This window comes from Alosa sapidissima, chromosome 9, assembly GCF_018492685.1.
Source record: "Alosa sapidissima isolate fAloSap1 chromosome 9, fAloSap1.pri, whole genome shotgun sequence".
NCBI lineage: Eukaryota > Metazoa > Chordata > Actinopteri > Clupeiformes > Clupeidae > Alosa > Alosa sapidissima.
In genome coordinates this window covers 24665898-24691839 of record NC_055965.1, presented here as the reverse complement: position 1 = coordinate 24691839, position 25942 = coordinate 24665898, and the positions used below count along the sequence as shown (strand labels likewise).

At 39.9% G+C, this 25942-nt stretch overlaps 1 protein-coding gene and 1 long non-coding RNA gene across 4 annotated transcripts; both read right to left on the bottom strand.

Moving 5' to 3' along the window:
* Window positions 1-4: 4 nt before the first annotated feature.
* LOC121719479 (GTPase IMAP family member 9-like) lies at window positions 5-25227 on the bottom strand. 3 transcript variants are annotated; one of them, XM_042105169.1, is made up of 6 exons: window positions 25030-25227; window positions 8329-8379; window positions 5776-6055; window positions 2418-2537; window positions 1844-1918; window positions 5-998 (listed from the first exon to the last, which is right to left on the bottom strand). In XM_042105169.1, the coding sequence occupies exons 1-6, from the start codon at window positions 25045-25047 to the stop codon at window positions 127-129; spliced, it is 1416 nt and encodes a 471-aa protein (XP_041961103.1). In that variant the 5' UTR covers window positions 25048-25227; the 3' UTR covers window positions 5-126. The 3 variants fall into 3 exon arrangements, with proteins under 3 accessions (XP_041961103.1, XP_041961105.1, XP_041961104.1); XM_042105170.1 differs by lacking the exon at window positions 1844-1918 and having other exon boundaries at window positions 7-998; XM_042105171.1 differs by lacking the exons at window positions 1844-1918; window positions 2418-2537 and having other exon boundaries at window positions 6-998.
* Window positions 19591-20949, bottom strand: LOC121719716. Its single transcript, XR_006034332.1, has 2 exons — window positions 20801-20949; window positions 19591-20639 (listed from the first exon to the last, which is right to left on the bottom strand). It is a non-coding gene; the product is annotated as an uncharacterized LOC121719716 (long non-coding RNA).
* Window positions 25228-25942: the final 715 nt, after the last annotated feature.

Sequence of the window (25942 nt, the reverse complement as noted above, 5' to 3'; positions counted from 1 at the left end):
TTATAGTTATAGTAATATAGTTATTATTATTAACAATAATATTGTTATCATTAGTTAGTTATAGTAATTAGCTAATTCTGTTCCCTTTTCATCAGCTTTGTGGACAAATTTATCAATTTTTCCACTTTACTTTAAAAGTTTTTCCTTTTTCCTCAATTTCTCTATCTCTTTGTCGCAGTCCTCTACCACACGGTCGGCCAAAGCAAACCCGCTGCTGAACAAGGCTGCTGTCCCATCATTCATTCCCTCCTCTTTCGCTTTATCGATAAAAAACACCCCAAGGTTTTTTGTGGAATCCATAAAGTCTTTCCAATTTTGTTTGGACTTGATCCCCTCTTGTATTTTGTCCATCTGTCTCTTTTTCTCCTTCTCCTTCTCCCTCATCCTCCTCTGGGCCTCTTTGTACATTTCGTTGGTGTAGTACCTCCCTCCGTTATCTCTTACCATGGCTTCAATCTTCTCCAGCAGGGCAGCCACCTGACTCCGATCGAACGTCTCCTCGTTATTGAGCACGTGGTATCGGTTGTCACAACTACAAACGAGTTCCGTCAGCGGGGCACTGCAGGCAAGAAAATTTTCAATGGTGCCCTTCAAGCGGTCGCCGCTGGTAAAAAGCACAATGGTGTATCTGGATGCTCCTGGCCCAAAGTTCTCCTGAACCCATTTGACCGTGCTCCTCTCCTCTGCCGTGAACCTGTTTGTAAGGCTGATGACCAGCAGGAAGGCGTGCGGCCCCGGGACGGACATCTCCACACACCTCTGGATCTCGTTCTTCACCTCACTGGTGGGCAGTGCCGTGTCGAACAGGCCAGGAGTGTCGACCACGGCGACCGGCCGACCACACACCTCGCCGTTCTTCCGCTCACAGGTTGCCGTCACCGACTCGGGAGAGAATTCGACGAGGAAATGGCCTCCGCTGCCGCCCAGGATGGTGTTTCCGGTGGCGCTCTTGCCGGCTCCGGTTTTGCCCACCATCACAATCCTCAACTCAGGAGCCCCTATGTTGGTGAGATGGCCAAAGATATGTGTGTGCTTGTTATTGACATGCTTAAAGGAAAATTCCGGTATTTAGCACTTTGAGTCCCTTTTCTGGTTTGTTTTGGATGAACTAGAGTGGTGGACACCGAAATTTTGACGATTGGTCCTGTCTCGACTTTTCTGACTCGTTTTGAATCGCCTTTGACTAGTCAGAGTGGCTGCCTACAGGCATGCTCAAACATGTCCCAAAACAACCCTTTCGTTTCGTTTTCAAAACTGTGCAACTCACCGAGTGGTTGGTGGTGTTCGTTGATGTTCCAAAACAAGTAGCGTAGCGAAATACAGTTTCTGTCGTGTTTTATTTGGCATTTTGTAAAATCCCATTGATTTCTGTTGAAGACTCATTGCACGTTGATATTACTGCACCACCGTCTATGCTTCAGGCTCAAATATTGAGCGGAAGTTTATACGCAGTTGTGAGGTGTCTGAAAAAATAGTTCCACAATAGCAAATAAGACGGCTGGAAATCATACATTGCGCCGATATATTTGATTTTAATAATCAACGAACACTAACCACTCGGTGAGTTGCACAGTTTTGAAAACGAATGTTAAGGGTTGTTTTAGGACATGTTTGAGCATGCCTGTAGGCAGCCACTCTGACTAGTCAAAGGCGATTCAAAACGAGTCAGAAAAGTTGAGACAGGACCAATCATCAAAATTTTCGGTGTCCACCACTCTAGTTCATCCAAAACAAACCAGAAAAGGGACTCAAAGTGCTAAATACCGGAATTTTCCTTTAAGATCACACTTTATGATACTAACAAAAAGTTCCTACTATTTGAGTTCAACAGCCAATCACACACTTAACCCCTCCCCTCCTGAAATAACCGGTTGATTGGCTGGAACAGTGCATGGTCCTGTCAGAGCCACTGTTGCGTCTACAAAGCCAGTACTGTGTTTTAGTACCAAGTTTTTTTTCCCAGTGCACACACAGAGAAGACACCAACACAGGACATTGAGGACATATTTGCTGAATCTGACAATAGCTTTGCTGTTGTTCAGTCTTAAAAAGGAGGATTCAAAAAATGAATTAACATTTATGATTGGGTCACTAGTACCTTAGTGGAATTGTGAAAAATTGAGAGGAACATATGATACATGTGTCTCCACTCTATGGTGATAGGAATCCTCCAGGACCCAGTCAATTATTATGTCAAAAATGTTGACCATCAAACCCTGTACTCTGTATTTTGTAGACAGACCTATATAGATAGATAAATATATAGATAGATAGACGTTACTTAATCCAAGGGAAATCTGAGCATTCAGTGGCCGATATGACACATACAAAGAAAGAAAAGCAGAAACGTATCTTGCGGTACTGTCGACTTTGAGGTTTTTCTGTTCCATTTATAATGCACAAGCAGGCAAGATCACCTGTAACATGTCTTGGGACGTCAAAGCTTAATGGCTGCAGGACACTGCTACAGGAAGCAGAATCCTCAAGGCTGAAACAGTCTCTCTGAGAGAAAGCTGAGGAACACAACCCGCCACTTCCTGAGAGAGAAGAGAGGAGAGGACGTGAAGAGAAAGACATAGACAGGGTGGAAATAGAAGGAGATACTATTAGCCCGATACACCATGTTGATTTGAATTTAAGGAGATTATGAGATTAAGATTAAAGTGATTTAACATACAATAAAGTTTGCCCTTTCTTTAACATAATATCTGTAACTATAGCAATTTCGGAGATCTCAAACGAAACGAAAATGTTTGTGCCAAATCATTTTGAATTGCATTTGTCACAGATTTGAATACAACTTGGATTGCGAATTCAGTTTCTGTTTGTAAGAAACCCATGGAACTGAAACTGCATGTGTTTTGTTATTAAGAGAGTGCTGAGCTAAGTGAACTTTAACTTGACATATCTCCCTAAATTTATATCAATTTTAAATAGAAACAGAAAAATGGTTCTCAAATAGTTTTAAAGCTCTCATCCAGCTTGTCCAACATATTTCACATAAACATTAGGGTAAGGCTATTTGCACCCCTGGTACAATTAGCAGTGTATGCTATTCGTACCCTGGTGCAATAAGAAGTGAATTCTATTCGTACCCCGGTGCACACAGCAATGTGTTCTATCCCTGTCTGGTACAAATATCTATGTATGCTATTCGTACCCCGGTGCACACAGCAATGTGTCCTATTAGTACCCCGTCTGGTACAAATATCAATGTATGCTATTCTACCCCGGTGCACACAGCAATGTGTTCTATTAGTAGGCCTACCTCGTCTGGTACAAATATCAGTGTATGCTATTTGCACCCCTGTGCATTTAATCTGGCATATTGATCACACAATGTAATAATATATATATATATATATATATATATACATATATATATATATATATTTTTTTTTTTTTATTTTTTTTAAATTTATTTATTTATTTTTTTAACAAGCAACATGTTTTTTTGTTGTTACATAACTGAGTGTGAATAGCTCAGCTGTGTAATAGACACTCTGAATAAGGTATGCTGTTTGCATCAATGTACAGTTAGAAGTGGATGCTATTCGTACCCGGGTGTTTATAGTACTGCATGCTATTTACACCCTGGTGCATGAACTAGCTAATTGTTGCAATCAAAACTTCCGTTTGAGAACCGATTTCTTGTTCAAATTGCGCGCCTTCTCTCCAGAGATGTTGGTACACATGCACACTCACCCAAAATGCATCACACAGGAATCGAACCCCGGTCTCCCGCGTGCCAGCCCTTACCTGTGACCACTGCACTATCTGCTTCAACGTGAAGTTGAGGTTTGCAGGTAAACTTATAGTTTATAGGCCTGAACGTCAAATTCACGAAATTTCTGTTAGCTAACAAACTGACGGTTGTATGTGTTCACTGAACAAAGGTTATGAAAATAAACACAACTTTTCCATCTCAACTTTAATTTGAACAGATATTAGTGCTGAAACCGTTCAGAATTCTTCACTTTCTGCTGACGAAAAAACGAATGTCGGCCATGTTTTTTTGGGCACGCGAGCAACATGTTTTTGTTGTTATGTAACAGGGTGTGAATAGCCCAGTTGTGTGGCCAAGGCTATTCGTACCAGGGGTACGAATAGACACATTCCGTAAACATTATGTTGAGCACAAAATGAACAGTGCTCATATTACTGTATGAGTGATTACAATATTTAAAACCGAAAACCAAAAGTTGCTTTTTTTTAAATGGGTCAAATTGTTTACATGAGTCAGCTTATATGTCATCAATAGCTCAATTTGGTCTCAATTAATTGTTGCCAAAATATTTTACTTTTTGCTTTAGGCGATAATCTTTTTTCATGATTGCTTTGGGTTTGTTTACATGTGCTGGTTATGTAGCCATGTGTTTCAGTTACTGTTCAATAATGTATGTAAACTATAGACCTAAAAAATAAAAAAATAACTTTAAAATGATAAGTTCCATATGGGTTTCTCATATGACTGAATCAGAAATCAATTCTGAGGTGATGCAGTCGAAAGTGTAATGATGCAGACTTAAAGGAACTGTATGTAAGATTGTGGCCAAAACTGGTACTACAATCACTTTCAAATTACTGTAGAGCGGGGTTTCCCCTCCCCTCTGACTGGCAGAGCTGGCAACCCGGATGCCAAAACACTACTGACTTTGCAGTGGTGGACGAAGTACACAAATTCTGTACTTGAGTGAAAGTAGAGATACACATGGTTAAATGTTACTCTAGTAAAAGTAGAAGTCCTCCTTTTACATTTCCACTTGAGTGGAAGTACAAAAGTACTTGCCTTCAAATGTACTTAAGTATCGAAAGTAAAAGTCCTGAAATGTATTATGACTAATACAGTACAGTTGCATTTGCTATTGTTAAAATGATTCTGCACAGACATAGGCATTCATTGAGCCTTTCTCCTTCATTCAAGGACAAAATCAACTAAGAATTGTTGTATGTAGAAAGAACTAAAAACAAACTAATGTGATATCTTAGATACTTCAGAGTAACCACTTTTTGCTTTGCTGAATGCTTTACACTTTCAGACCAAATCAAGACGTTCTCTTATGTGTTTGATAGTCAGATTGTCTATCATCATTTGCTCGATGGCGTCATGAGGCTAGTTATGGTAACATCAATGTTGTGAAAAGGGGTCAACAAGGTACAGTAAATAGTGGATATAACAATAACATAGCTTAGGCAAGATCATTATTTAAAGCCTATAGCTCGCTTAATGGAAAGTACACATGTATTTGGACAGTCTTTTTTCCAAAAGGAACTTCAGCTGTACTTCAGCTGTCACAAAATGTATTGGAGTAAAAAGTAAAATATTTGGCCTAGAAAATGTACTGGAGTAAAAGTAAAAAGTTTAACAAAATTGAAATAGTCAAGTAAAGTACAGATACATGACAAAGCGACTTAAGTACAGTAATTGAGTAAATGTACTCAAGTAATGTCCGCCACTGTAACTTTGTGATTAGTAGATAGGTGGAGGGTGACACATCAGGCCAAAACACAACATGACAACATCAACATCAGTTGAGGGCTGCAACTTCACTTTTTATATGACAATATCCTGGCCGGACTACTGTTGTCAGTGATATAAGTATTTAAAATGAACATGATTTCTTAATGTCTAGTGACATATCAGGGCCATTTTATGATTATTTGAAATACATTTCTTACATACGGTTCCTTTAACCAATTGCATCCCTAAAGCATCATACTACTGTGTAAGAGTAATTTACCAAAGCATCCTACTACTATGTAAGAGTAACTTACCAAATCTGAGGGCCCTCTCCAGGTCTGTAGCCAGCTGATTGAAGTTCATGTTCCTCAAGATGTTGGACACCACACTGCCACAGTTAGGCTTGGTGTAAGCCTCCACCAGCATGTCCACTGTGTCCTCCACTGTAGCCTCTTCCAGTCTCTGCCTGGCGATGGGACCATGACTCCACAGGTTGTGCTTGAACCTTCTGAAGTGAAATGAACCAAGACGATCTAGAGCCTTTATCAAGACGTCTGGGATTGTGCTCATTATTTGGCTTTCGTTCAGGCAGCCCTGATTGACGAAGGAAAGCAAACAATAGCTTTTGTTTATTGATGAGACGATTAACTTCAGTGTTCTGTATGCCATGTCTTTTTAACTAAAAAGTTGAATAAGTGTATAAAATGGGTTTACTGAGCAATCTCTGAACATTGATAAATAGTGCGAGCTGATCTTACAGTAATTGTAAAGTATTTGTATGCTACAGTCATCAGGTGCAGTAGAAAAATGACTAAAACTTCCAATTTGTCAAGTTTGTGTCAGTGTCTTCACTACATAGATGTAAAAGGAATATATTGTGATAGTAGGCTACATGCTGGTGTTACAGATCCACCACCCTCTGTGTTAGCCCTTGTGTGTTAAATGCTGTTCAATCCACATGTTTTTTTGTTTTTGTTTTTTTATTTAGCCTACTGACAATAGCCTATGTTAATACATCAACAACATAGACCCCGAGGTCAGACTAATGTATTATGTCATCATTTGTGCTTACAATGTCATGTTTGACATTGATATAGGCCACCCAGAGCTGTATTTGATCATCTCTTTGAAACCTGAAAACAGCAACTGTTCAGATATGTAGGCTAGGCCTGTTTGTAAAGTGTGAGATGCCAGCAATCTAACTGAAACAGTGGAAGTTATGATAACACAGTTCACACAGTTGTCACTAGATCCTGTTAACTGTTGGCTAAATTAGTTACTGTACACTGGCTTCATGTAACATATTTTGTCTGGCCAGAAACCTTTAGACTGCGCACACTCCTCCTCCACCCTTTGGTGACACGCTACCCTCCTGTTGTGTTTGTGGTCAAATGATCTATCATGAGGCTCCATGACTTTGTTAACACAGGGCATCTGAACACACAAAACAAATGATGATCATCCCCAAAACAACGTGGGTGTTTCATTCAAATTTAGAGCACCCATGTGATCTATCTCGGTAACGGTATGATTTAATATGTGCACTACCCCGCCCCCGCCGACGCTATCAGTCATTTAACCACATTACTATAAGATGTTCCACAAATGTTCAGTCAGTATCGTGTTTTCACGTAGCTAAAGCAACAGGTGGTATTTGTCTTTCGATTATAGGTTACTGAGTTGTGGTTGCAGCTCACTGACACTTATCTTGTATCATCTTTGTAATACAATTTACTACTTTTTAATACCTTTTTTATACCTTCAGAATTGTTTTTAAAACCATCACGACACTGAATTGCAAGTGTGCAAGTGTTAATCAGCGACCTTTCTATTATTTACACAGATTTTGACCTATATAACATACAAAAAAGAATAGATTTAGAGACTCACTGATGTTGACAACATATTGCACATATTTATTTCACTAAGTAAATAAAAATAAAACAAACTACATAAAATGTGCAATGCCTGTTATTCCCTACTACAGGCCTGAGCCAGTCCTTAAACGCTGGGTCGCCCACCCAGCTATCAGAAAACTTGCATTTGCCCATGAAGACGACGGTGGTTGTCCAGTCGTTGAAGATATGCCTTGAAGCAAGTCTAAAATAAAACGTAGGCTAAGCCAGCCACTTCTGCCGAGCGCGCAGTGTTCTGAGATGATGCCGAACGACCACTGAATATGACGTCAGCATCAAACATAAGTTGAGACGGAGACGAAAGATCTTTGATCATGTGCCCAGATATGCTAAAGCCCACATTTAAACGAACTAACGCGAACTTAAGCAGATAGAATTTCAATCACAATAGGACATCTGAAAAAATAATACCTAATTTGGAAAAAATAATACCTCTGAGACCACATTTAGCACTTTTAATGGCCTTAGATTTGCCAATTTTGATTCATCACTTTTTAATACTTTTTAAAACCCCGCGGACACCCTGATTGGCGCATGTTGCTCGTTATCTCCGTATGGAAAATAAAGTCAATATTCGAGACACATCTGTTGTTAGTTCATAATTTACTGGTATGTATCATAAATAGTCAGATACTATCCTATCATACACATTCAGATACATTTATTAAATTCATTTAATTAAAAACAGCCTTTTGCATGAGTGTTACAACTACCCGCATATGGGGCAGGTTAGGCTAGAATTGTACAAGAACAGTAGGCCTACAAACAAACTTCCAGTGCACATTTCTAACAGATATACATGTTGCTTGTTAAAAAATATGACTAGCGAAACTCAAGTGATTTTAGAAATAGAGCTATTTAGCCAACACCAAAATGTGTTACTTTGTTATCCGCTTACTTCGGCTACCTAACATAATACCTTCATTTTTTGAGTAGCGTTGTTCAACTTACCGTGGAGGACGACAGTATGCTATTTGTCTGCATGGCAGATTGCAGTTTAGGCTACTTGCGGTTTTAGCTGGAGAGATTGCCTCATATAGGGGAGACCGCGGGGACAGTTGCAACAGGGGATGGTTGCAACATGTCAATTTTCTCCAATCAGAAACAAGGTAGAGTGATGACACTCACACTGCATATGCTCAGTTGGATGCCCCCCTTAGCAGAGAAAAAGCAAGGAGATTCCTGAACTGCTCCAGGATTTATTGTGAAAAAACTGTTTTTGAAAGTATTTATTTTCTTGAGCTTTGTTTCTGTTAAACTGCTGTCACTGTTTTTGTGATTCAGCTCAAACTTATATGATTTAAATGAGTGATATGTTAACTTTAAGCTACTATGGTTAGCATGTGTCAAGGTCCCCTTGTTTAGCTAGCACGAGGTTTTATCATGGCTGACAGGAAAGGGGACAGTTGCAACAACTGTCACTAAAGTCCTACTGTATTTTATATCAATTTCAATATTTGACATCTGCTATAGACAAATCTATAATTGTCATCTAATCAAAGCTGGTGAATAAATAACACTGTAATATTATTATAACTTACATAACTTGTATTTACATACAAAAATAATAATTTTGCTGCACTGACATATATTGTAATATATTGTATTTTTAACATGTTGCAACCATCCCCAAACAATGTTGCAACTGTCCCCGGGCCCGGGGTCAGTTGCAACATCTGACTCCTTACATTCAAATGCAAATTGTGAAAAATGTAGATTCTGTAATTATCTTTAAATGGTTTAGACTATTAACAGACATATGTAAGTGTATTGTATAAAAAATTGGTTTGTCTAATCCAAACCGTCTCTGAGTAACAGAGCCAAATGCAAAAAGCGTTGCAACTGTCCCCGGTCTCCCCCAGGCTACTTGATAGTCTATAGGTCCTGCGTAAGATTTCTATGCACTTCATTTAGCGGAGAATATCTGTTATAGATAGACTAATATGACCCCATTGAACAACATGGGATGTGTGCCAAAATCTCTACCCGGGACGAAAGTCCTGAAAATGACCACAACAGATGACACTATTATCACACTACAGGTGAATGGGACTCCCCCCACCCTTTATAGATATCCCCATACATTTCTACCAGATAAGAGAAATACTTTTTGTATTACACTTTGCCTAAAAAAAATGCAAATGATGGCAATATCTTATTAAATATGCGTACATACACTCTAAAAAATGCTGGGTTATTTTCTCAACCCAAACGCTGAGTTGAAACTGTTGGGTCATTGTGTGGGGTTGTTTTTACTCATGTTGGGTTATTTTCTGTAACCCAGCTTGTTGGGTTGATAGTTTAGGACAGCGCCCCTCCTCTCCCCCACCTGACGTGAGCACACTACTCAGCACCAGGGTAACTTTAACACAGCTGCATAGTTATTTGAGAGTTCGGGGGAAATCGTTATTCTTTCAACCGTCCATGCAGTCCAGCAGCTTTCAACATGCAGTGGAAATCAGGCGATTTTGGAAGGTATGTATCTGCTTTTAACTTTTTTATTATTATTATTCAGACGGATTTTAAAAGTAGCCTACACCCAGTTCGTGATATGAATGGATATTCTAATTTCGTTCAGCCTAAGCAGGTTAAGAATTGTGACATTCAAGCCAGCTAACGTTAGCTAACATTAATTTACAGTCTTACAATTACTGCTCATGTTAATGTTAAATCTACACAAAGACAGACTCTTTAAAACATAGTTCTGTGTTGACTGGGTATGAACTGCTGAACAGAAACAAAACAAACTTTTACAAAGAACTAAAATTAGCATACCAACAGCTGGCTAGGTTAACGTTAGCAGATGGTTGGTATGCTAGCTTCTAGCTCTAACAAATGCTTCGTGTTAGTGCAGCATGTGTGTCAGCTAATGTATACAGTCGAAGTAGTCTCTTTACGTACGGTAATCATCATGCCAAACAACATATTAATTCATTCAGGGTAGCTTCATATTATAGCCATGTAACTTACTGGGTGGTTTTTGGTGGTAACATTAACGTTACAGACAACTTGAATTTAACTAACTGAATGTGTTAACATGAGCTAGCTAACGGTAGAACTATCACTGCCACTAACGTTAATATTACTGAACGTATGTTTGTCAGTCTGCTGTTAAACAACTCCATGAGGTGGTCATGGTTTCCGAGTGTGTTGCGCTAATATTTTGTCTCCGAATTTTTAAAGTTTGTCAACATCATTCACTGATCATGGTTTGTGAAAGTCTTGATCTAAAGTTCTGTCAATAGCAGTGATTAATTTACTCTTTTTCTTTCTTTGATTGACAGGGCTGACTCCCAAATGGACCGTGGAATCTAGCTGTCTTCATGGAAGTAACTTATCACATGCTGATGCTGCTTTTAGAGTAGGCTATTGTCGTGGAAAAACTATCCACTTTCCCGAACCTCCAATCCAACTAGCACTCTGATGTCAAAGACCCGAAGGAGAACACCAAGACGAAAGAAGCTGAAGACTGTTGATCCTTTATTCACCGTATTGCAGTGATAATACAATCCAAACAGCGTCAGGACTGGACCGTCAGGCAATAGAGTGATGAGTGGCAGCTGCTACCCCGATGAGATCTGATCTGAGTGCAGTGTTGCCAGATGCCAGCAAGGTTTTCCAGCCCAAAACCTCGTCAAAAACCGCGAGAATGCACAAAAAACCGCCCAAATTTGCTTTTGCTTGTTTCTCATTTAAACACATTAAAATCATTAACAAGCTTTAAAATGACCCATTTTTCGACTTAGCCTATCCAATTTCAGAAACAATATTCAATCAAATGAACGCAAAAGTAGGCTACACGGACGTCAGACTATTATTCTATAAGCTTATGTTACGGAAAATAATGCAGTAGGCTAAACATAGACTATTAATCTGTCTGTTTAGTGTCAATAGACGCTTGGAACAAAAGCATTCAGTAGGCTAGCCTAACATAAAAACATTGAGTGGATATATGAAGAGTGTCGACTCTTTGCAGATGCAGTGCGTTCATAACTGGTGGGCCAACTGTAGGCTACACAAAAAATATTTTCATAGGCCTACCCCAAATGTAGGCTAAAGGCTTGAGTTAAACTTGAGTCTGACACCTGTGATTTAGAACAATTAATTAATAGCCTACCTAGGCGCTATATATTCCCTGAGACAGGCAGTTAGGCCTAGAGTTTTCATGAAAATCGCGCTGAATAGGCTATTTAGGACAGTGTCAGTGCGCTCTTTGCAGAAGCAGTGCGTCCATGCATGGCAACTACACGCAAAAAATATTTTCATACGCCAGATATAGGCTAAAGGCAAACTTGAGTTTGACACCTGTAATTTAGAACAATTAGTAGGCCTACCTGACAGGCAGTTAATCCTAGTTTTCTTGAAAGTCGCGTTGAACGAACAGGGGTGTCAGTGCGCTCTTTGCAGAAGCAGAACGTTCATGCATGGGCCATCTCTACACAAAAAACATAGGCCTATGGCCCTAGGCCCTTCGTGAAAATCGCTTTGAGCAATTGTTATTAGGCCTAAAAATAATTAAAAAGTTCTAGTAGGCCTAGGCTTTGTCAAACTTCCTCAACAACTGTCGGGCTGGACGGAACGTGGGCCGTAGTCCTATGTCAAGCCATTCGCGCAAGACCTGCGCACCTCCATCAACCCTGAAAGAAGGGGTAAGTCCATCCTGTCTCGTAGGTAATCTTTCAGCAGTGTGCACATTCATGAAGAGATTGACTGTAATGACAAAATGCTCTTTGCCCACTTTGGCATATTGACATTGTCAGTCAGCTAGCTAAGTTTGAAAACCCCGCGAGCTGTGTGTTTGAATGGCGGTCTGCGCCAGAGTAGGGGAGAACCGGACTGAAACACTTTTTAATTAAACGTAATTTACAAAGACATCGTAAAACACTGAAAGCTAATATTTTGTCACAAGCAAACTACATCGGTCCTCTGTCAAATACAGTTGCATTTTCAGCTCTGAACAAAACCATTCAGGATTTATTTAAGGAGAAATCGAACATGCGTTTTGTTTCATTCGTCCCTCCAGACCGGGATAAATGAAACGACATGGGGGACGAAAGAAACATACAGCTTAAACTTCCCACAACTTCAATATTTGACAACATCATGAATGGTACTTGAAATATGTTTTAATTTGGATAAATTACTGCTGGGCTTTACTGTCTGCTGTGAATATCTAACAACTAATTGCGGTCATTGTGAAGCGCATATCTCGCGGTTATGGAAATACCATGCACTATGCCATTTATATGGCTAGAATGCATGTTTCGATACATAAGGTGACGTGAGCTGAGTGTCTGTTGTGAGTTTAGGGGGGCACGTCAGCCAGAGGGTGTGTGAGTGAGTGAGTGAGAGACTGCTGCCTGCTGACCAGAGACGGTCGCTGGAAGAAGGGTCTGAAGTGCCTTTGTTTCGGCTACAAAAACCCGCCGAACTGATCCGAAACCAGCCCAATTTTTATACACCCGCCCAAACCCATTTTTGCCCGCAAAATAGATTGCAAAACCGCCCAATTGGGCGGGAAACCGCCCAATCTGGCAACCCTGTCTGAGTGTGTCTGAGCTCTTTCTTTTATGCTCTCAGGGGCCTGGGAGGCGTTCCTATCCCTTTTTAGCCAATCAGAACGTTTTGGAACTTGAGATATTGGTGGAAAACCCTTCTCATCTAAACATTAAAAAATGTGTGTTACTAGGCAGAACACATGTGACCAGGTCCTATGTGTAATCTGTTGCCAGGCAGAGTATGTGTTTTGGTTCTATGTGTACTTTCACTTTTGGTTCTGCCTCCTTTTCTTGTAAACCCCTCCACTTCTTCTCAGCCCTGTTTGGTTTTACTTTCACTGCCATTCCTCCTCAGTTTCACTCTTAGTCTCTGACCGCTCAGTCTCATGACTTCCAGTAAATGTTGCATAACAGTTGCATAAACAATATCCTATAAGATGGAATGTTTTCTAATAAACCAGCATGCTTCTAATAAACCAGTATGCACACACACAAGTTATTATGTCTAGATAAAATCACCACACTATCCATTCAAAAATAAAGTAAACTGTCAAATAAATAATTATGTCGAACTGTTTTATTTCATTGCATGGCTATTTGTTGCCCATTTTCTCTCAATGCAACCCAAATACTTGGTTTAGAAAACCCGACAACTGGTTATTTTAACTAGCAGTTCTGTTGATATAACCCAGTGGTTTGGGTTGAATCTATACCCAATATACTGTGTGAATTTTACTCAACATTTATATAGTTATAACCCAGCACATTGGTTACCTTTACCCAGTCTATTGTGCCAATTTAACTAACGTTGTGTTGATATAACCCAGTGTTTTGGGTTAGAATCATACCCAATCTGCTGGGTTTAATAATGTACCCAGACCATTGGGTTAGGATAACTCAATGTGGTGTTGGTCCAATAGTTAACCAGCGGCTGGGTTATATTTGGGTCATTTTTAACCCAACATTTTTTAGAGTGTATAAATTCTTGAAGGTACAGATTTTATGAGGTGATCACAATGTTTAAGAAAGGCTGATCTCTAATAATGGCAACGAGGAAAGACATTTCAGGTCCAATTGATTATTATTATTATATGTTCACGTAGCGTTTCAAACAAACTGCAGGTAACGTTGCAATTATGGAGGGGACTCCCTCTTGTTAAGACATTAATGCACAAAATGATAAATCGCCTCATTAAACCTTTCCCCATGTCAGTATATCTATGGAACTCCTCCTATGGCATGTGATTGTAGGCCTGATTTTTAAGCTAAGCAGCAGCGATGGTCGTGGCCGCTGAGTGGAAGAAAGGAAGTTAATAAGGTTGGCCATCACTATGTTACAAAGGCAGTGAAATATTAGACAAATGGCCAGTTGGCCACCGCTTGTTAACCCATACGCATATCAGGCTTTTGCAGTCTACACTGTGCATTTGTTTTAATTTGTCAGTATTATATTATAGCAACGAACACAGTCTGAACGTACCAGATAATGGTACAGCCCAATGGTGAGGGTTTGAAAATCGCATTTCATTAGATTATATCCTGAATTGTTGGTATGTGATGGTAATACTGCATTTAATTACATGCAATATTGGATAACATTACATTTTATTACATTTTTTCAGTACCCCCCAAACTATTATTTTCATCCCTTTTGGGGATGATAAGTAAGTCCACCGTAATTTAAACCATGCTGAGAGATATTAATCCCTAGACGAGCAATAGCACAAGGACATGTCTGACCTGACACTTAGGCTACTGTAGATTAATTGTTTCACTTTGTTTCTAATTATGTGTATACATTTAAATTCAAATGCTCTGCTAAAAAGTTACAATAAGATATGCTATGATAAGAGAGATAAAAATCTCACAGCAAATTATACAACAGCGCCTCCTTCTCATATAAAATCCAGTGACCTTTTTCCAGTGACCTAAAGATGGCGCTTTTAAGCCACAGGTATACCACAGGTGTCGCCTAGTGGTGATTTTCTGAACTGCGCCACTATACATTTATATAGCGCATTTTTGTATGTGGCGTGCAACCCAAAGCATTCCAGACTAATTGTCTCCACTTCCTTCGGCCATGCCGTGCTAATGTTCTGTAGGGTAGACTGAGTACAGTTGAGACACTTTTTGCCCACACAAAATCAAACAAAAAATAGATACTGAAAAGAAGTGATTTTCCACACAACATTCCACATGCCATTTCCTTAGCTTGTAGACTAAAATATTATAAATCAATAATACCCATAAGTAGTTTATATTTTCCACAATTAGCTCATAAACATAAGGTGCATTTTTTGTCTTGACTGTGTCTCAACTGTACCCTATAGAGTACAGTTGAGACACCCACCTGGTACAGTTGAGACACCCATCTTTAATGATGTATGTTAACTAACCGTTAGTTGGAAAGTTTAATAAATAAAAACATAGCAATTGCAAAGTGTGTGTAGTTCAAATTCATTCATTTCATTTAAATTAGCGTTGGTTAAAAGGAATACATCATGAACAAAATGTGACACAGGAACAGATAGCGAACAGTAGCCTACAAATGGAATGTTCAAGTAGCCTAACACAATCCAATGTGTGTCTCAATTGTACCCCGCTGACCACCTCACACATTTCTCTAGATTTTGCAACGACCTTACATGACACAATGCCATAAAATATGCCAGTTTTTAGGACACAGAATAATGTTTGTAATGATACCAGTTACGTTTAACAGTAACATAAGTGTAATGAGCTATTCATTGTCGAAGGTGCATGGTGAAGTGAAATTCTTACTTTGGAAAAAAACATGTGCCGATATCCTTGGATGGGAGATACTTTTGTCGTTCAAATTTGCCATGATCAAAGAGGGCACTAATACGCATGTGCATAGCAAAAATCACAACTTGGGGTTGCTGTGCAAGCAAGATATTTAAGGTGTCTCAACTGTACACATGTCAACTGTACTCAGTCTACCCTACTCTGTGCATGTTAGATGCGCTATACCAATAGAACTGACTTGACTTGACTTGACTAATGTTATTACTGGCTGCCCATAACTGCTATTGGCTCAGTTGCGAAGTAATGGCAATGAGTTATAAGTAATTTTTTAACCAAGATTACATTTTCCTCCCTGGAAATCATCCTAAGGGTCTGGTGTCAACCGATTTAACCAAATTGGTTACTGTAGTGATATGTGAATGTATGGGCCACCGTAGTGGCACCCCTGTGATGTCATACGTACACGTTGAAATAAACCGGCAGTTGAGTGCAACCAGAGCCCGTCTGGTGCAACCTATATGGTAGTCACGCGTATTGTCTCCGCACATGACATGGTGTCAGAAGTGACCGATTTACCAATCGATAAGTGAGAATGGCAAAGTTAGGACCTACTGAGAAGTTCGATTTCACCCGTCCTGGTGAATGTCTGATGTGGTGCCGTCGTTTTGATTGTTATCGAGTGGCGACGAAACTGGACCGTGACAGTGGCGAAGTACAGGTGAACACCCTTCTGTATGCGATGGGAAAGGATGCAGAGGCTATCTACGAGTCGTTTGTATTTGACACCCTTGTAGACGACGATGAAGTAAGGCCTGAAATGAACTATGACATAGTAATTGAAAAGTTTCACGAGCACTTTGTGCCGAAGAGAAATGTGATACACGAGCTCATCGCAAAGACTCAGAGAGATCCGCATGGCTACTCGGCATGACAGCGAGCTGCCACAGATCATAGCCTTTATCAGGAATGGATGGCCACCCAAGTCACGGGTGCTTCCGTCTCTACAGCCTTATTTTTCTGCTAGGGCTCACCTCTCCGAAATATATGGGCTAGTGCTTTATCAGGATAGGATCGTCATTCCAGCGGTGCCAAGATCTGCCATGCTGGAGCGGATCCATGAAGGAGACCAGGGCCTAACCAGGTGCCGTGCGCGAGCAAGGATGTCAGTTTGGTGGCCACGCATCAGTGGTGAGAACACTGAAAGTCTCGACATGCCGATTCTGCATTGAAAACAGACCCACTCAGCGGCGTGAGCCACTACTCACCACAGCCCTACCAGAGGGCCCATGGCAGCGCGTTGCAGCGGACCTCTGCGAACTGGAGAAACAGAATAACCTAGTAGTCACGGACTATTACTCAAGAGACCTCGAAATAGTTCATCTTTCCTCCACATCAAGTGTTAAAGTTATTAATAGGCTCAAAGGCACGTTCGTGAGATGGGGAATACCACTTGAACTGGTGATTGACAACGGCACACAGTTCACATCTGGGGAGTTCAAAGACTTCAGTGAGAAGTATGGCTTTGTCCACACCACAACTAGTCCCCACTATCCCCAGGCGAACGGTGCTGCAGAACGGGCTGTTCAGACGGCCAAGCACATCCTGAAACAGCCCGATCCACATCTTGCTCTGCAGAGCTACCCCCAGTGCAGCGACCGGTGTGAGCCCAGCTCAGCTCATGACTGGGAGACGTATCAGAACTACACTTCCCATGTGGGAAGAGAAGCTACAGCCTGCCCCTGTTGATAGACAGCTGGTTCAGGAAAGAGATGCACAGGCGAAGTCATCCTACCAGTTCTATTATGACCGCCGCCACTCCGCATGTCCACTTCCACCACTCCATCAGGGTCGAGGACGTCAGAGTCAAGATTGATGGGGAGAAGGGGTGGAAAACTCCTGCCAAAGTCATTGCCGTGCAAATAGCCCCTATCTGGTGAAGATGGACAGCGGTGCAGTGCTGCGTCGCAATCGCCGTCACCTACAGGCTGTGCCAGAGGCTTCAGATCTGCCTGACCAACAGGAGCTGCAGGCCGATAGACCTACACCACTGCCAAGTGAGCTGTCCCCTGCAGCCAGTTCTGCCCTCTGCGACAAGCCACCAGACCAGACCGCGCCATGGAGAATGCATCCCCACCAGTGTTTGGAATAACGCCGTTTAAAAGAACGGCGTTAGGTAACAACGTTATTTTTTCACTAACGGGGTAATCTAACTAATTACTTTTCCCGTCGTTACAATGCCGTTAACGTTACTGGACGTTAAATGCAGTGTGTTACTATGCACTGATTGAATAAACTGCGTAATCCAAACGCACCCTGGCTCACAGCTAGTGAGGAGGTGGGTTAATAACGACATAAGCGATTATGATTGGCTAAGGCAGAGTCATGTTTCATAATAGCCAATCAGAGCCAGTGTTTTTACACACTTGCCAGCACACGTGCCACACACACACACGCAACCGCTAAAATAGAGATTCGAGAAACAGCAGAGGTCAGGAGCAATCCGAAAAGTTGGCCTTTTCAAGGTGGAGATATAAGCACTACTTCATATTCATCAAGGCAAGAATGTGCATGTAATGTGTACATTATGTCCAGGAGCGAATTTAATAAAGCATCTCTAATTTAATGAAGCATCTCGCACACGCATCTAAAGCTAGTGGCCAAAAACACCGATACCTCCACCATAGATGATAGCTCGCCATCCACTAGCAAAGAAGGACTCGGAGCAAAGTCCTCCAAGCAGCAAAAGCTAGATATTTCTGCCTCACAACAAAAACCTATGACACAGGCTGAAGTCAACTAGGTCTGTCGATGTGCAATATCTTGAATTTCCCCTTGGGGATCAATAAAGTATCTATCTCTCCATCTATCTATCTATCTATCTAATAAATATTGCTACAAACACCTGTTCTACTCATTTCAACTGGCGGCTCAAAACTGCCCAAAAAATCCAAAATCTTTGACATATATCAACTTTTTTTTTGTAACTAACGCAAATAGTTACTTTCCCTGGTAACGAGTTTCTCTGATCATAGAGTAATTCAGTTACTAACTCAGTTACTTTTTGGAACAAGTAGTGAGTAACTATAACTAATTACTTTTTTTAAGTAACGTTCCCAACACTGATCCCCACATACACTAACGCACGGTGGGCTACAGGTGACTTCCAGAGGCCGTGAGGTTAGACTCCCGTACAGGTATAGAGACACTTTCAGGCCTGCCGTTTTACGCTTGTTTGAAAAAGAAAAAAAAATAGGTGGGTTTTTTTGTGAAAGGACACAGTTTGTACATGTTACTAAGTTGACAGTATTGATATTGTTATTGATGATTGTTTTGATATTGTTATTGATTGATTCGACTGTTTTCTGCTGACATACAGTTATTATAAATGATCCTCTCTTGGGTTATGACATGGAACTGTGGGAAAAGACTGTATGGCTGTTGCCGAAGTAAAACACCCATGGACTGTTCGAACTGTTGAGAGTAATAAGAGCAGCAACTATCGAGGGCAGAATAATCCCTACGTTGCTGTGGATGGCGGGCAGTCTACCCCAAAATCCTAGTTATTGTGGTTTCACTATGTTATTGGAAATTATACCAGTTGTCCTAGGTAATTCAAGAGATTCCTCAACAACTTAAGGGGGGGCAATGTAGTGATATGTGAATGTATGGGCCACCGTAGTGGCACCCCTGTGATGTCATACGTACACGCTGAAATAAACCGGCAGTTCGATGAGTGCAACCTATATGGTAGTCACGCGTATTGTCTCCGCACATGACAGTTACCGGTAATCCTCTTTAAATTTCTCTTCAACTTTTAACAGTATGTTGTTTCAGCCATAGGAGGAAGCTAATACAGATATGGTTCAATTATTTTAAATAAGTCAACCCTTCATTGACCCTTTTTTAAGATTAGTTCTGAAGAAAAAAAAAAAAAACACCAGTATGCATGTAAGGGAGAAGTCTATACATTTATTAAGTTGTTAATTCCATAAGTACTGTAGACTTAAGGGGTGCGCACATTGGCACCTGACACATTTATTCAGTTGTTAATTCCATAAGTACTGTAGACTTAAGGGGTGCGCACATTGGCCCCGACATGGCTACACATCCCAAGTGGAAATGTTGTTTGCCCCCACACACTGGCGACACAAATTATTAGGCTACACAGAAGTTGGTTCATTTTGTCACAATGGATTTTCCTGAACAGCACCAACGGCTGGTGTGTGGGGTTGTATGGAGAATAATGGGGTCCAAGTAATCGAATGTAAAAACCGGAGTGCTTTAAGCTCACGTTTAGATTCTAAGATTCTAAATTGTATGATGAATATAAAAAAATCAACAATTATAACTTTAATCACTGCCTTATTCTATTAATGAAAACAAATCAGATCCCATATCCCATGTGCTTTAGTTAGTACTTGTTTTTGTTTTTCTATTTCAAGAAAAGGGTTCATGATGAATGGTTCATGTGATGCACTTTTTCAAGTTTGAAATTTCTTCCAAACAGAAAAATATAAGATATTGTTCAGTGACACAAACTGCGATCATTTGCAAATAATAATGCGATGAGAACAATTGGACAGAGGTGTCTCATCATAACAACAATAACAGCATTCCCAGTGAAACATCCTGCACATATCCTGCAACCCCTTAATTCCTTTTCCAATAACAGCATTCCCAGTGAAACATCCTGCACATATCCTGCAACCCCTTCATTCCATGTCCCTACTACAATTCTGAGAAGTTTGTCAGTCTCCCTTCTAGTACATTCACCCACTGTTTCTCCAATCGTTCCACCTAGTCCTGTGATGTCATCAATGACACTTCCGAGAATTTCGCCAGCCCATCTGTTAGCCCATTTTTCATCTGATTTTATTCCAGCTATTCCTCCAGCTCTTCCACCCGCTGCTCCTCCACGTGCACCCCCATGGCTGTATCCCTCTTTTGCTCCTGTGTATATACCCTTGACACCCCCTGCAGCTGCTCCTGCTTTTGCCCCTGCAACAAAAAAATAAATTACTTTCTGTATTATGACAATGTCATACAGACGCATCAAGGAAATATCATGACAAATTATCTCATTAATAATAATAATAATAATAATGATAGTTCATATTAAATTAACAAACAACAAAATAGGTTAAAAAATTCTCTCTTACGTGTTAATTGATTGCCTGCAGATAGCAGAGGCATTGTCCACAGCAGCATCAACCAGACCATGATGTCTTTCATCTTCGTGTGTCTTCTCTCCGACTGATCTTCAGTGAGTTCCTGAATCTCTGTGGCATATGCCTTTCAGTCACATCAACTTTACCTGTACACAGTGGTGGAGGAAGTACTGAATCTCAGTACTTAAGTAAAAGTACAAATACACAGAGAAATATTTACTTTAGTAAAAGTAAAAGTACCACAATGACAACCCTACTTAAGTAAAAGTAAAAAGTACCTGCTTTTAAATGTACTTTAAGTATTAAAAGTAAAAGTATTTGCATAATGATTTATTCTCTTAATATCTATATTCTAAAAGAAAAAATAGTATGGCTGTGGCATTTTAATTAAGCTAGTTTTAGGTTAGGCTATATTCGACTAGATAGTTTTAAGCTAATGCAATTGTGCCATCTGTGGCCCAGTTTACATTCTGACCTACAATTCTAGAGACTAATTCTGGTTATCTACTAGGGTGATCTGCTGAGTATATCATTCAGCAAAACACGAGAGCCTGAAGTTTAACGGGGTAGACCAGGGAAACGTCGGGTGGATCGTAATGCCAATTCTGCTGATTGAACAGAAAAGTTGCTGAGAAAGGTGTCTTTATGATTAGGTTCAGTTTCACTTGCGCAGACGCACATAGACATTGAATGAGCGCTCACATTTCTACCCCCCCCCCCCCCCAATTGTAGGCTATGCCTCTTTATTTGATCACACACAATTAAGAAATATTTTCTAATCTGGAAAATGCTACGTTTTTTTTCCGGCCAGCGGTTCTATAATAGTCTACCATTTATTTGTGCCGCAAATGATCAGACGTGTGACAGAAGCATGGGCATAGCCTGTAACTTCGCTGATCCGCGGATAGCAATCTCATCGGAGAGGAGGCCCTAACGCTGCAGATAACAGACAGAGAAAGGCACAGAACACAGTTGCATGTCCAGTGTAGCCATGGGTTTGGTGAACATAGCCTACCGAATGCAGATGGCTACAAGCTCACGCTTTGCCTGGTCTAGACTAGAAGCTTATGTTTCAAAGATTTAGAAGCTGGGCACGTAGCGCTCCAGAACCTGTGGTAGCAACCCCGCCCCCTGGTAAAACAAACGTGTTTGTCAGAGAGAAAACAAATCTGATCATAAAATGTATCGTAAAAAGGAACGATGGTGTTGTAAAAATGTAGCGGAGTAAAAGTACAGATAATTGCTGTAAAATGTAACGAAGTAAAAGTCAAAAGTATGCACTATAAATTCTACTTAAGTAAAGTACAAATACGTGGAATATTTACTTAAGTACAGTAACGAAGTATTTGTACTTCGTATTTGTACTTCGTTACATTCCACCACTGCCTGTACATGCACAAGCACCTCCCTCTCAGCCTCCCGTCTCAGTTTAATTTCCTCTTACACACACACACACACACACACACACTTCAAAGATTATATTATATTGCCTCTCTCAACAACTGAACAACTGTGTTAAATCACTGAGTAGAAGTATTGTGCATTAGTCAACTGACTTCCACAGAAATGAAACTCAAAATGATGAACCAGAGACAAGACCAGAGTGTTAAGTCAGCATTTTATAATGCACAGTACAATAACTAAAATAAGATTAATTGGGTTTGGACATGGGGAAAAAGAGAGATGACTTTGATAACTCAGCAATGTGCACATTTTTACTAGGCGTGGTCTCTTGATGTGCCCTTTACAGGTGTTTTCCAGATCCTGCTGTAATAGTATGCTGCCCTCTTGTCTTTCGTTTACAGAGAAAGGAATGTAAGACTAAGAGCTACAAGCCCATTAGCAAAACTAATATTTAAATATATAGGTTTGGTCTTGGACAAAAGTAAGACTGTACATGCAAATGGTTGTGCTCTCTACTCTACTTTGACGGATATAAATAATTTGTTCTGCTGGGAAATAGTAGATCTGACACCTGCTGCTGAAGTCTTGAACTGAGCCAGCAGTTATACACACATGTCCCTTCTTCTTTCGTCCATGCTGTCTGTCCTTCCCATGTATCGACATAAGAGTGACATGATACTGTCATGACACATGAATCCTAACCCCAATCCTAACCTCTAACCCTAATCCTAACCCTAACTTGTTATGACAAAAACCGAATGTCACTTAATAATAGAAGTGTTATGTCATAAACAATTATGACTTGTTTATGACACGTTCATGACAGTGTCATGTCACTCTTATGTTGACACTGTCAAGTAAAGTGTAACCGAATGAACACACAGAAGTAGAAGTCAAGTTCAGACATGTACATGTCATTTGCTGTGAACGTGAGATTGCTGGAGAGCCACATATTTAGTCTTTCATTATGTAATTGTGAAGTGTCCACTATGTTGATAAAGATGTTGTTTCAGCTAAAAAGGAATAATCCGAAGTCAGCACCTCATGGATTTTTACAGATTATTTCTGAAAAACAGACACCAGTATACATGTAAGGGAGTAGCATTTATTCAGTTGTTCATTTTATGAGTACTAAAGCTCACACATTGTTAGAGATACAATTCTACATTATACATTTGCATGATGAAGACAAAAAGAAAAAAAATCAACAGTTATAACATAGCCCATTCATTTTTTTGAATCAAATAAAATCTGACCTGATCCCAGATTATGTGCTTTTGTTACAGTACTTCATTTTGTTTTTTCTAATTCAGGTAAAGGTATATGATTCGGTTACAAAGTGCATCACTTGTGCATGTCAGAGAGAAAACAAATCTGATCATAAAATGTATCGTAAAAAGGAACGATGGTGTTGTAAAAATGTAGCGGAGTAAAAGTACAGATAATTGCTGTAAAATGTAACGAAGTAAAAGTCAAAAGTATGCACTATAAATTCTACTTAAGTAAAGTACAAATACGTGGAATATTTACTTATTTGTATTTACGTATTTGTACTTCGTTACATTCCACCACTGCCTGTACATGCACAAGCACCTCCCTCTCAGCCTCCCGTCTCAGTTTAATTTCCTCTTACACACACACACACACACACACACACACACACACACACACTTCAAAGATTATATTATATTGCCTCTCTCAACAACTGAACAACTGTGTTAAATCACTGAGTAGAAGTATTGTGCATTAGTCAACTGACTTCCACAGAAATGAAACTCAAAATGATGAACCAGAGACAAGACCAGAGTGTTAAGTCAGCATTTTATAATGCACAGTACAATAACTAAAATAAGATTAATTGGGTTTGGACATGGGGAAAAAGAGAGATGACTTTGATAACTCAGCAATGTGCACATTTTTACTAGGCGTGGTCTCTTGATGTGCCCTTTACAGGTGTTTTCCAGATCCTGCTGTAATAGTATGCTGCCCTCTTGTCTTTCGTTTACAGAGAAAGGAATGTAAGACTAGGAGCTACAAGTCCATTAGCAAAACTAATATTTAAATATATAGGTTTGGTCTTGGACAAAAGTAAGACTGTACATGCAAATGGTTGTGCTCTCTACTCTACTTTGACGGATATAAATAATTTGTTCTGCTGGGAAATAGTAGATCTGACACCTGCTGCTGAAGTCTTGAACTGAGCCAGCAGTTATACACACATGTCCCTTCTTCTTTCGTCCATGCTGTCTGTCCTTCCCATGTATCGACATAAGAGTGACATGATACTGTCATGACACATGAATCCTAACCCCAATCCTAACCTCTAACCCTAATCCTAACCCTAACTTGTTATGACAAAAACCGAATGTCACTTAATAATAGAAGTGTTATGTCATAAACAATTATGACTTGTTTATGACACGTTCATGACAGTGTCATGTCACTCTTATGTTGACACTGTCAAGTAAAGTGTAACCGAATGAACACACAGAAGTAGAAGTCAAGTTCAGACATGTACATGTCATTTGCTGTGAACGTGAGATTGCTGGAGAGCCACATATTTAGTCTTTCATTATGTAATTGTGAAGTGTCCACTATGTTGATAAAGATGTTGTTTCAGCTAAAAAGGAATAATCCGAAGTCAGCACCTCATGGATTTTTACAGATTATTTCTGAAAAACAGACACCAGTATACATGTAAGGGAGTAGCATTTATTCAGTTGTTCATTTTATGAGTACTAAAGCTCACACATTGTTAGAGATACAATTCTACATTATACATTTGCATGATGAAGACAAAAAGAAAAAAAATCAACAGTTATAACATAGCCCATTTATTTTTTTGAATCAAATAAAATCTGACCTGATCCCAGATTATGTGCTTTTGTTACAGTACTTCATTTTGTTTTTTCTAATTCAGGTAAAGGTATATGATTCGGTTACAAAGTGCATCACTTGTGCTTTACTTTTGACAGCAACTACAATATCAGATGATAATACATACAGGCATGAAAACGGGTCAGGGGTGAAAAAGGTGAGAGGGGCGCTCGAAGAGGGAAATGGCCGTTTCATAGCAAAACAAGCGCGAGTGAGTGACATTGTTGCCAATAGTGCATAGCTTCTATGGAGTATGAAGTTGCCTAAAACCAGAGATTTATAAAGAAAACAAACTACAAAATGACTAATTTTTACAAAAAAATACTTATTATTTCTTCTTTTTGGCTTGGGCCTAAGTGTGAAGGGGCCCACTTGCACTGTTTGGCAACATGCTTCAGCCTGGCCCTCCTCTCCTCCTCAGTAATCTACATGAGTTTTCTTCAAAGCTTTCTTTCTTTCTTTATGCCTGAAGTTATCAGACATTTCTGAAGATTTCATAGGCCTAAAGGACACTTCATAGTAGACTATTAGATTGAGTCTGAATAAGATAAGTCTGAATATGTGTTGAACCAAACCAGTTAATAAATAAACTTGGGTAGGGTAGACTATTTAATTTGTAAAATTGGTTTTAATAGTTTTAACCTGCAGCATAGGATACTTACAGATTGTGGCATTGTGCTAGTGTGTTTAACCAACCAATAAAGTTGTGTGAACAGTGTTCACATTACATGTTAAACCCTGTGGACACAGACTAGGCCTACTGATCAGGCAACTGAACGTTTCTTAAAAGAAAGCATTACCATGTCAAACACTGCTTTTGTCTCTGAACTCGACAAAACGCACCAGCCCAGT

What these genes read in the sequence shown, in the direction of transcription:
- LOC121719479 (XM_042105169.1), bottom strand. An exon ending in GCATACTGTCGTCCTCCACG is followed by an intron (nt 6,056 to 8,328) that starts GTAAGTTGAACA and finishes TTCGTCAATCAG; the next exon opens with GGCTGCCTGAACGAAAGCCA. An exon ending in CGTCCCAAGACATGTTACAG is followed by an intron (nt 1,919 to 2,417) that starts GTGATCTTGCCT and finishes CTGGCTTTGTAG; the next exon opens with ACGCAACAGTGGCTCTGACA.